Source organism: Aristolochia californica, unplaced genomic scaffold (genome assembly GCF_029961685.1).
Source record: "Aristolochia californica isolate CCGP_79_NKW_82.1479 unplaced genomic scaffold, dmAriCali1.0.hap1 SCAF_14, whole genome shotgun sequence".
NCBI classification, from domain to species: Eukaryota; Viridiplantae; Streptophyta; class Magnoliopsida; order Piperales; family Aristolochiaceae; genus Aristolochia; species Aristolochia californica.
This window is the reverse complement of record NW_027181815.1, coordinates 6,785,080-6,797,551: the sequence shown is the minus strand read 5'-3', so window position 1 is coordinate 6,797,551 and position 12,472 is coordinate 6,785,080. Positions and strand designations below refer to the sequence as shown.

General features: G+C 40.3%; 1 protein-coding gene and 1 pseudogene across 1 annotated transcript; both read right to left on the bottom strand.

The window, feature by feature from the left end:
• Positions 1-43: 43 nt before the first annotated feature.
• LOC137950615 (uncharacterized) lies at positions 44-3,444 on the bottom strand. The gene is made up of 3 exons (XM_068797182.1): positions 2,944-3,444; positions 2,107-2,845; positions 44-1,260 (listed from the first exon to the last, which is right to left on the bottom strand). Exons 1-3 carry the CDS (start codon positions 3,270-3,272, stop codon positions 220-222), a joined length of 2,109 nt encoding a protein of 702 aa, XP_068653283.1. The 5' UTR covers positions 3,273-3,444; the 3' UTR covers positions 44-219.
• Positions 3,445-7,986: 4,542 nt separating this feature from the next.
• Positions 7,987-9,540, bottom strand: LOC137950685 (uncharacterized; annotated as a pseudogene).
• Between the last annotated feature and the right edge of the window lie 2,932 nt (positions 9,541-12,472).

Below are 12,472 nucleotides of genomic sequence, written 5' to 3'. Positions count from 1 at the left end.
TGTCCACTTCAGCACATACCAATTGCCTTGGGTCTTTACTGCCTAAAAGAAATCATTTAATTCGTTAAAATAACGCTTTTAAGTTTAAACGCTACTGACTGTGGAGTTTTACATTCCCGTGGTGCTAGGAAGAAAAGATTACAAAAAAACTGAAAAATAAAAGCCAGTAAATGGTTACAAAATTAACCAGTAATTTACATCATCCGCCTTTGCTACCAGTCATCTCCGCGCCCGTTTCCTCGCGGGCGTCCTCATTTCCATCCCCCCCGGCTCCTTCCTCCCCCTCGCAGGGGCCGCCGGCGTCACCGCGGACTGCTGGGTCGCCTTCTTGGGTGGCCGTCCAACGCTCCTTTTCGTAACAGGAATGTTCTGCTCTGGCATCACCTGTTTCGAAGCGGATCCCGCCCGCGAATTTTGATCTCTACGCCCATCTCCTTTACCCCCCTTCTTCACGTCCTGTCCCTTGCTATTGTTAGCACTGTTCACAGTACTTTTCAACGTCTCTAACAAAGTTCCGTTAGATGACGAATTTCGTTTCATCCTATTTAAGAAGTTTGCTGCGCTGCGCTTCTTCGCCACAGTCACAGTGTTTGTGTTCTCCTTTTCTGCATCTTCGGCCGTAGGTGTGGCTTTCGCCGACGAGCTAGGATTAGGGCTAGAGCTGGGGGCCTTGCTGTTGCTGTTATTACCGTTACTGCGACCTTTGCCCGTCCTTGCGCCTCTGGGACCGGTTCCAGACCTCTCCCTCGTCCGCTTCTTGGTGATACGGTGTTCGGTATTCAAATTTGCCGAAGAGTTATCAGGTTCCACGGGCTCAACATCCGGCTTCTCCTCGACTTCAGTTTTCGCTTTGTCCGCTGCTTTTGAATCATCGGAAGCCTTTAAGGCAATCGAGCTTCTTTTGCGACAGAGAGTCGAGGGTGCCGATGCATTGGGTTTCTCGGGATTATTGGGGGGAGTCGGCGTGTTGAGACTGGGTTTGGCTGGTAAAGTCACCGACGCCTGAGTCTCTTCTTTGGACGGAGGATTTGTTGTCCTAATTGTGGTTCTCAGTTCCTTTGTCACAATCTCGCGCAGCTGAAACGCAGCTGTGGACTCCATACAGTTTTTCGGGAAGAAGACGATGGCATTATTGCATAGGAGGAGCAAATCACGAAAGAATTCGAGGGTGCTCTCAGCATAGAGGCCTTCCTCGAGCTTTGACCTCACTGTTTCCAGATCGACGTGTTGCCGAATGGCGCGCTGGTAATCTTCGGTTTCCTGCGTTAAGAGAAAACAATTCGGTTTTAGCCAAATTTAGAGTTCCTAATTTGCCATCTCAAAAAGCAAAAATTAGTGCAAATGTTATCGGCAGATCGTGGGTATTCCAGAATGATCGAGGTAAACAATAGGACACGTGTCACGCTACTAATACTCTAATCACATCATGACGTGGCACAGGGAATTATAAATGTAAAAAAAAAAAAAAATTGATTTTCTGTGGGTAATTTCGTCGATTTGTCTCTCGAATCCCACACACGGGGGCACCGGCCAGCACAAAGTGCGCAATTAAGGCAGAAGCCCCACGATCCCACCCGCGTCCTTCCCTCCGACGCGCCCAGTGCGTAAGCAACTCAATTTTCTCTGGAAGTCGCTCTAAGCCTTGAATGTTTCATGAGGATACATTCCACGACTTACGAGGCACCATGATCCGCGCGGATCAGCAACTCGTACAAACGTTAAGGGCTCACGCTCATAGTTCATGATCCACGGAGATACTGGGCACACATAAGCAAATGACGCCGCAAAAGGAGAACAGACAGATCTTAGAATTCACTAAAAACTATGAAAACAAATAAATAACATATAGAGAAAATGAACTATGTAGGGTTACTTCTCGAGAATTTGAAAGGAGAAAGTTATCGCGAGTCGGGTTCTAAGTTTTTCGTTGCTTTGAGTACGAAACGGAGCTTTATAATAAATATGAGATTTTTAATAAAAATTCTTGAGTTTGTTCTGGATATCGGTGGTTGGTAATACGCAGAGCGCAGAAAAACCAACGACTCCCAGAGAAAAACGGACGAATTTTGCGATTTAAAATTTTAAAAAAATCACGACGGAAAATACCTGGCTTTCGAGCCGACGCTCGAAAAGAGACCCGTGTTTGTGCGAGCGGATAATCTCGAGCAATCCCACAAACGGTTCCAATTTCACGCAGGTGCGCTTACTAACAGGTGAAAGCTCGTCGGCTTCTGGCTCCTCGCCTGAAATATCACCGGTCTGCTTTCTTTTCCCACGAATTTTTTTCGACAAACTGGCCGAGCTCTGAACGTCGCTACTCTCCTTCGCGGCGTTCGACTCGGCCACCGATTCTCTAAACTCGGTCGACTCGCCCGAGTCCGGCGGCCGGACCGCTTCCGGTGACTTTACCTGCGGTGACACTGGTGGACATTTTGCCACGGTATCGGAGCTTCCGTTGTACGAAGCTTCCCTGACGGGGTTCTCCTCCGCGGAGTCGGTGGGGGTTAGATCCGCTTTTCCGGCAGCGGTTTCCGGTTTTGCTAACCTCTCCTCTGGTCTTGTATCAGGTTGCTCTCGTCCAGTTTCCCGATTTTTCTCTTTCGGATCCGTCGAATTGGATTCGCTAAACGACCGGTTCTCGCGGTCAGACTCGTCTCCGGTGAGATGCTTCTGGGCGACGTTTGCCGGTGATGATTTCTCATCCAGGCTGCCTTTCTCCTTTTCGTCAGTTTTATCGTCGTTGGCCTCGTCTTTCACCAGATCTAGTTTCTCGCCGCCGTTATCCTTCTTATGCAGGCTTCTTTCCCGTTCATCTGTCAACTTCTTCACCTTCAATTGCAAAGACCTGTAAGAAGACGACGAAACCGTCAGATCGCGCTGATAAATCGTAAAATGATTCCAACCACGAGATTTTCCAAAAAAGAAAAAGTTTGAGAGATTTACACGATCGAGACATCGTATCGTTGAACCTCTCTCCTAAGCTCCGCGACTCTAAGTCTCCGCAATTCCTCGAGCCACGGGATGGCCTTGTGATCATTCTCGTCGCCTCCGTCGTGGAATTTGCCACCCTCCGTCGTGAATCGGGTTTGGAGGTCGCGATACTTGTGTTTGCAGTTCTGAGCGGTGAGAATCAGAGGCGAGGTGGTCCGGGTCTGCAACTCCATGGCGACGGAGTCCCAGTTGCGGGTGCCATGACGATTGACGGCGCACGCCAGCAAGAGCTCCTCCCACGTCCCCCATGAATCGTTCTGTACATCGTCGGCTCTGGCCATGTTGTTGTTATTCTCATGTCTCGTCTTCACCTCCTGTACAAATCCACCATTTTCAAATCCTCCCAGGGAACCTAGGGTTTTGTTTATCTTTTCCTTGCCTCATCGTTAGGTATCGTTTTTATTTCATTTTTTCTTCGGGCTTCTTCTTTTTTCCGCCTCTCCCCCTCTCGTCGTCCTCCCCGGGGGTATATATCGGTTCGAGATAGAGCACGCTACTCCCTGTTCAACGAGTCATGGGAGATCCGGCCAGGTATGACAAATTTAACCCTCAGATGCATAGGAAACTACTTGATCGACCGTGGAGTTTTAAATTTTTTGTTAAGCGGCTATATAGAAAATGACGTAACTACCCCGGGAGAATTTTGTCGTTTCCTACGGTAGGTTAGGACGTTAAGAATGAAATGCAAAACCTAATCACTTTATCGGCCGGACCACATAGATGCCCGCCCCCATAGGCGACAAACGAAGTTTTTGGGTCACTTTCCAGGGCTACCGTTCGTTTCCTATCGAAGAAGCCGGATCCGGACGCTTGGATCCTCAAGGCCACCTCTTCCAGTACCCGGGGCTGAACACATATTGGTAACTTTTAGGAGCATAAAAAAATATTTAAGAACTTTGGTTACGGTGACACTGAAGCTATTAAAAAAACACCTATAAAGATTTTATTTTTACTTCTGACTAGATAATAGTCCTAGATGTATTTGTGTTTGTAAAGAATTTTGCTTTCAAAGTAAAAAAGGGGCAAGAGATCCCTTCCATTTTGACCAACAACCTTTTGGCTACATGTGAAAAATAGTTTGGGATCTTTAGTCGTCTCCGCGTTGGAGTCTTTGACGGGGGAGAGAAGACATGGATTTAGAGGTTTACTTGAACGAGTCAGGCATTTCAGGTTTTCAGAACCTGTCAAAATTTGAAACTAATTAACATGCTCTTAAATAACCCAAAAAAAAAAAAAAAAATCAATTTATGCGTCCAAATCTCCTAGATTTTCCGCTTTCGTTGGTTTCTTTTTCCTTCTTCGACTCTCTAGTGGGCCCTGCTTTTCGGCTGTGATCCCATTTAGTTATTGCTTCCCCTTCTCTTCACGGTGCCATCGACCAATGGAAGATCAGACCTTCTCCTTCAGCTTTCTGGTGTACTTGTCGGGAAATTCATTGCAAAAAAAACTGGTTCTTTCAAGCAGTTTAAAGGAATAATTTCGTGAGATTTACTTTCAAATTACTAAAGCTGGAATCAAGTGAGCATATACAAGTTGTGACCGCCTCAAAATCGTACGAAAGAGACCAAATACAAGTTTCGCTGTTTTTTTTTTTTCTACTTTAGAAAAGAATAGGATGAAGAAAAAACGCGGACTTGTACAAATACACGTGATTTGGAAATTGCCACATCAGCATGTGCAAAGTCTTATTTCCTTGTCCACTACGGTTAGGGGTGGCTTCGAACCGAGCAGGTTCGCGAGCTGGCTCAGTTCGGTTCGGTTCGATTCGTCATTTATCGAGCTCGAGTACCGAAATCGGCTCGTTTACCTTACGAGCCGAGCTCGAACGAAGCTAAGTTTGGTTCGTCAGCTCGAAATGAGTCGGATCGGTATTAATCGGTAAAGGGATCGCGAGCGAGCGGGGGAGCCGGAGCGAGGGGGGGGGGAAATTTTTTCTCCCCCCTCATCACCGTCGACCCTCCCATCGGTTGTTGTCGCCGCCTCTACCGCCGTCGTAGCTGTTCGCCGGCGTCTATACCGCAGTCGCAGCTGCTCGTCGGCCGCTTCTGTGGCCGTCCGTTCTATTTCTTCCTCTTCTCGTCGTTGCCTCTGTTTCTGTCGCCGCCAGTTCCATCGTGGCCGTCATCCCCGACGATAGGTCCTCTCCGGCGCCGTAACTCCCTTCCCTCCGCGTCGTCTCGGCGGAAAACCAGAACAGGGGAGAAATAATCTCCCCCTTCCTCTCGAGAAGATGATCTCGCACGTGCGAGATCATAAAATAAAAAAATAAAAAAAACTTTTTCCTTTGGAAAAAATTAAAAATAAAGTTTATAGAAATAATTTTCTATAAACTATTAGTCTCTCATGTTTTTTTAAACATTTTTCTAATTGAAATTTTTTATTAAAAATCATATAATTTTCTAAGTAAGATTTTTCGTACCAAGATGGGGTGGGGTAGAAAACTGTATAGAAAGTTTTTTAATAAGTATTTAACAGTTGATGCTGTAATACTTTTATCATGAAGCAATTTTCATTGCAATTTTGTGTTTGATATTTTATTTAATTAAAAATTTATCGATAAGTATAATAATATATTATATTGATTATTAATTTTTATTTATTTCCCTAGAAGAGACAATAAAAGATCCATTTAACTTTCCTAATAAAATTTTAAAATATTTCCTGTAATTTTCTAATAAGTCACTAATGGTAATAAGATTTTATTTAAAGGTTTTTTTGGGAATATGTATCATAAGAAAAATATTTTTAGTTTTTCCTAGAATATAAATTTTTATCTAGGAGCACTAAGGAGGCCATAATAAATTATGGCCAAATTCAAAAATTACAAAACAAGCTAGACAACAATTGAAGTAAAAAATATTAATATTGGTGCATTTTAATCCATTATTGAAATTCAATATTGAACCTCCCCTATCTTTATATTTTTTTAAAATGTATGCATAATTTTATATATAATTTATTCAAAGCCACTCCTACGTGCGAGATCATAAACAAGGAAAAAAAACTCTTTGTCCCTTCCTCATGGCTCTTAAATAAATTGAAAAGATATTTTAGTAGAAATACGTTTTTAGAGACTATTAGTGGTTTTTTCAATAAATGTTGAAAAGACATTTTTAATAGAAATATAAGGACCACTAGTGCCTCATATTTTTTCAAAATATTTTTCTAATTATAAATTCTTTTTAAAAAATCATATAATTTTCCAAGTAAGATTTTCTTGCCAAGATGGGTTAGAAAACCATATAGAAAAATTTTGAATAAGTATTTGACAGTTGATGGTATAATACTTTGAGCACGAGGCAATTTTCATAGCAATTTTGTGTTTGACATTTTATGTTATTAAAAATTTATCGATAAGTATAATAATATATTAGATTAATTATTAATTTTTATTTATTTCCTTAGAAAAGGCAATAAGAGGTCCATTTAACTTTCCTAAGAAAAATTTAAAATATTTCTTGTAATTTTCTAGTAAGTTTGTAATAGTAATAGGATTTTATTTAAAGGATTTATAGTTTTTATTTGGGTGATTGTAAATTGATAGTGATATTTTATTTAATTTTGTTGTGTTTGATTATTGTATGGAGTTTATTTATAATGTTATGCAGCGTATGGAGTGTTTAGATTATTTTATGGAGTGTATAAACAATTTCATGAAGTGTTTATGGAATGTATAGACAATTTTATGGAGTGTTTATGCAGGTATTATGTACACTGAATATGCCCAATTTTAAGTAGAAGTCATGCCCAATTTTATACAAGTATTATATATATAGATTATGCTCAATTTTAAGTAAAGGTTATGCCCAATCTTATACACATATTATATATATATATAAGTTATGCCCAATTTTATGTAGAGGTCATGCCCAATTTTATGTAAAATGTATGCATAATTTTATATACATTTTATTCGATATATATTTTTTGAAAAGTTTTAAATGTATGTTGAGGCTCGAGCTCGGCTCGAACTCGTTGGGCTCGAGCTCAATAACAATTTTAGGCTCGAGACGAGGCTCGGCTCGAAATATTTAAATCAAGCTCGACTCGAACATAAGCAGGTTCGGGCTCAGCTCGGCTTAATGTCACCCCTAACTACGATCCTTGAAATAGAGCCCTCATATGGTAATAAGTAACAAATCAATATTTCTCGATTAATATTATGTTATTAGGTTACATATTTATACAAAGGGTATATCCCAAGACAATTCAAAAATACAAATCCTACTTATATACTCAACTTGTAGAGTAATGCCTCAAATTAAGACGAGTATGTTTGATTTCCAATTCCTTCAAAATACTTTTCAACCAAGTAATTCTGCAACATGTAGTATCCATAGAACAATATGGTGCCTCGAGAGTTGATCGAACCACCATTGTTTACTTATTTGTTTTCCAAAAAATGGGTGACTGTCCAAGAAATATATAATACCCTATTAATCTGTATTATAAAATACATTTAATTAGAATATACTTGTGGAGGATAACAAAATATCATATATTAGAGTTTGTTTCAAATATCTAAGGACTCTATGTGCTGCCACAAGGTTTAGGATAGATGGATTTTCCCATAAGACGTATGTATGATGAAGAATTATTTAGGAGGTCTCCATCAGATTATTTGTATGATGAAAGATCATTTAGGAGGTCTCCATCAGATTGCATAAGATCCAAGTTGTACTCCATTAGAACCTTATAGGTTTAACTCATAGAAATCCAGTATCTTCTAATATTTACGAAACATATTTCCATTAAGAATGAAAAATCCTTTTATACAGCTTGCCGGCAAGCTCATTCGTGTAAGCGAACCAGTGGTGGCTAATAGACAACAAGGCTGCAAACTAAAGAACGGCGACGCTGACTAGAGTCCCTCCTAAATACATTTTGAACATTAAAATCATGGCCAATTGCCCGCGCACCCTTTTCAAACCTTTGGAGTTGGTCTTCACAACAATTAAATTGAACCAGTAATTTAACCGCATTCAATGGCTGGCAAATTTGCGGAATTTCTCACAGTAGGGGAAACATTAACAAATAACAACCAGTAAATCTAAAGTATCAAAAAGAGTGATATTGATTACAAGAGGAAGAACCTAAAAATTAAACAATCTAAATAACATACTCACATTTACTCACTATCAAACCCTATTACTTCAATCTGAAATTCAGATTTTGAACCGAACATAGAGACATCCGGATCGCCGGTTGCTTCACATTCCGGTATTGGTCGCCGACATCAAAGCCTGCTTCAGCTCCTTGCTCACATCGTCTTCCATGGACTTCCCGGAGAATCCGCTGAACCCCGGCGGCTTGCCGTCATTCAGGCGCTCCTTCCCCGCCGTCGATTTCCTCCCTCCTTTCTCTTTTTCTCTGGCGTGCTTCCCCGAGTTTAGCTCTTCCGCCGCCCACGTCGGTCCAGCCTTGGAAGGCTCCGAACGAAGCTCGTCCACGGCTTTTCTCAGCATCCCGTTTTCCGCATGCAGAAACTCCAACTGTCCCTTGAAAGACTGACAGGTGTCGGACAAGCCGGAAACAGCCGCTGCGGGAAGGCCGTCGGATTTGCCCTTCGCTTCTGCCACGTGTTCAATCGAGATCTTGTTTATCACCAATAGAGGATTCTTCTTAAACGAAAATTCAGCCGTCGGATTCCGACGCCTACCGTCAGGGAAAATGTTACGCAGCTCCGCCGGGATTCTGACGCCCACCGGAATCCCAACCGGATGCGATGCTTCAACGGCAGCACGCTTCGCGCGTTCACCTCCACACCGGAGAAAAGGCCGTCGATCCTTCCGCCGGTGTGAACATCGGGAAAGAACCCGTTCGACCTCTCCGCGGAGTAATCGCCGTTCTGTGCGCGGAACACTCCGTTCTCCTTGGGCGTTTCGCCGCCATCCAGTGGCCCTTCACAGTCGGTGCGGTTATCTCTGTCCAAGGGTTTCACTTTCCTCCCGAAAATCGAAGGTTCGGTAGGTAAAACGATCGCCGAACTTGCGGTTTTCTTAATCGAGAAATCCCCCATCTGGGGCTTCAAGCGGAGAAAGAAAGCGGGGTTACCACGGCTGATGAGACTGAACTCGGTGCTGATAGTCATCGGAGCAGAAATCGGGGAACCAAAAGACCCTATTCCGGTCTTCAGGACGAGACTGAAAGGATTCCATGAATCATTCGGCCGGTAATAGACTTTGAAAGAAGGAGCCGATTCAAAGTAAGTACCGAGATTCAAAGACAGCTCCTTGGAGTCACCGGCGGTGATCCCAGAGATGAAGGGAAGCCCTAAGACACTGATCGGAATCTTCGCTCGCAGGAGAGGTGTTTGATCCTCGCGGAACTTAACAGACGCTTTCATCTTTCTCCGAAATCGGTTCTTCCGAGTTCTGACACAGGCTTCCCTTCCAAGGAAAATTTAGAGCATGAAGAAGTCTGGAAATGCTTTCAGCAAAGCGTAAAGGGTTATTGGCTGGATATGGATAGTAATACTCAGTGAAGGAAGAGCGAAAGAAGCCAACGGCGTAGTAGCGAAGGTTTTGGCCCTTCGAGTGTCCGCTCACGAGTCCCCTCTGCGCCATTTCTAATTTGGATAGTTGTTCCAGGCATATAAATGATCTTGCAGTTTATAATATTTACCCAACTGCCACTACAAGACAGTTACAACTTACGTCGACTTGAGACATTGCCATGGTTTTGAATATTACGCACGCGGGTTACTTCACCTTGTATCATTGTATTAGGTTGAAGGACTATGTCTTCGTCTACTCCTAAGAGGCTGGTCTTTTGGATAGTATTGGTTAGGTATTTAACACCTTGGTTAACTCGGATTTCTCTTATCTTTCTTTATCTCTTTCTCTTCACATTCTATGTCCAAACACAACCTTAATGTTTTCATCTTATACAATATCAGTCTTCCTAGAATGTTTTAGGTGCACCTTTAATTCCCTCCATTTATGAGACCAATGTTGGACGTTCTTGATGTTATCCCAAATTGAAATATGATTTTGGAAATTTAAGTTGCTTAATAACCTTTTTCTAAAGATATAGTTTGTAAGGTTTGATACCTCTACTTGAAATTTTTGGGTCAAATTAAATATGACCTTTATTTTCAAATGAGTTATTATAATTAAAGGTAAATAAACAACTATACATGAGTGTTATCTTAACTTAGAATAAATAAAAATTATTATTTTACCCTTTTCGTTGTAATAAGAGGTAGCCTGGGGTAGGCATCGGGGCGGATTTAACAAGGAACCTGACCTAAACTGGTATTCCAAGGGGCCATGTTTCTCCCTCACCCTGTCCACGTGGGTAAGGGACATGAAGGATACTTCCAACCCCAACTTGCACAATGGAGTACCCTAATTACCCTTGTTAAAATAAAAATTACATGTGTAATAAAAAATAAATCTTTTACTTTCTTGTGAAATAAAAGAAAAGTAAAATAGTTCGGGGGGACTGAAGGAGTGGACATTTGAGCAAACACCTTTCATCCTTAAAAAATACTTTACCATATATAATACTAACAAAATATGAACAAAAGTAAATATGGGCTTTTTGGGAAATGAAAATAGTCACACTTTTATGATAAAAACCCCATTTCCCCCTTCTTCCTCCTCTTACTCAGAGACAAAAGCCCTAATCCGCTCCCGTCTTGCCACTGAATCTTTTCCCGACTCCATTTTCTTGATCTTCTATGTTTCTGCCTTAGACCCAAACCAAATAAAAGTTTTTCTTCTTTCTCATAATTTGTTTTCCCTATTGTTAGAGTATTAGAATTGTCGCCATCGATTTCAAGCAACTGAACTTTTGTGAGTTCAATTTCTATCGATAAATCCGCCAAGCGAAAGGTTAGTAAATTTGCTTAACTTTTATCTTTTTGTTATTTTACAATGTATGATATTCAGGTTTTCATGTTCATTTAATCACGTCATATGATGTGTATTATTACTTGCTATTTTTAATAGTTACCTGTTATTTGCAATTGAATTTTTTTCGTAATCCATATAATTAATTTAGTGAATTGGCCCTGATAGCATTTGTTTTATCTTTCTACAACTAATCATGGGTTCTCAAGCGAAGTATAAATTAATTCATGATCATTTGAAGCTTCCTACCAAAATTTCTCATCCTATTAAGGTATAGACAATCTCTTATAATTAGGTAGAGATGGAGAGGATTGGAAACAAATATTTGAAGAGATTACATAAGCTATTTGATAAAAATTGATTGTTCTCTTACTTTTCTACCACAAAAGTGATTTATGTATTATAATTATGTTTTATATTATAGAATACAATTTGATTAAGCAAAGAGATAGATGGAAAGAATTACATGGGGGAGCAAAGATGTGCAAAGGGGAAGGGCAAAGAACATAAAGCTTGTTACCTTGCTTGTCCTAAATAGAAGAAGAAAAGGGGGAAGCTTCCCCATTTTGGCATGCTACTCCCTCCTTGTGATATAAAGGGGATGCCCTTATGCTGCAACATGATCTAGTTTAACATAGGTGACTGGGGGAGGGCAGTTCGAATTTTTTATTAATTATTATTCCTAAAAAATAGTTAGTAAAAATGAGATAATAATCAAATTTTCATTTTTCTTCTTTTTATTTTCCATGAGGTTCCAAACAGACCCTATGGGAGGTGGGGAGACCCTTGTGATCCCACAGAAGTGCTGGTTCTCGGACCAAAAATGAGGGGGAAGGGCATGAAAGCCCCTCCCTATCAGTTTTTCTATTTGACAAAGAGGAAATAAGGGAGTAGTGGTGCCCCCTCTTTCTCTAGCTTGATTAGACCATGGAGAGGAGAGGAGGGTCACCCCAACTCTTAGTAGTTAGTACCAATAAATTAGGTTGAACTTATGGTTGGTTTCTAACTTGAATTAACAATCTGGTAATGGTTAGCCTCTTGTCTTCATGATTTTTTTTATTGGATTTTACATAAAATTGGTCATTAATAAATGCTCTTACCACCTAAAAATTGTGAAAAATTATTCTTAGTGGTTGATAAGTTTCGAATTACTCTTATGCTTTTCTTTTTTCATAACATTTTCTCTTGTACTTTGTATTAAATTAATGTTAAAATTATAAATATTTGGTGATTATGTTAAAATGGAAGGCCTCCCACTTTCCAACATCATGAAGATAGGGTTCATAATAAGTAATCCCACCTATCTCAACCTCCACATGAAAGGGAGAAGAATCACTCTATCTGTTTGTTTGTTTGTTTTTTTTTTTGACAAAAAGAACTAAGATAGGAGGGTGAAGTTTGTGTTCCTGTAGGTTGAGAATAGAAAATGGGAGAAAAATGAAAGAGAAATATAGTTTATTTTGTTTTGATACATGTGAAAAATGAAAAAAAAAAAAATAATATTTTAAAATTTTGATGATTAAAATTTTCTCTCAAGTTTCTATTTATTTTCCCCCAAACTCCATTATTTTGTGAGAAAAAAATTATTAATTAAAAGTGAATATAATTTTCTCTATTATTTTCTT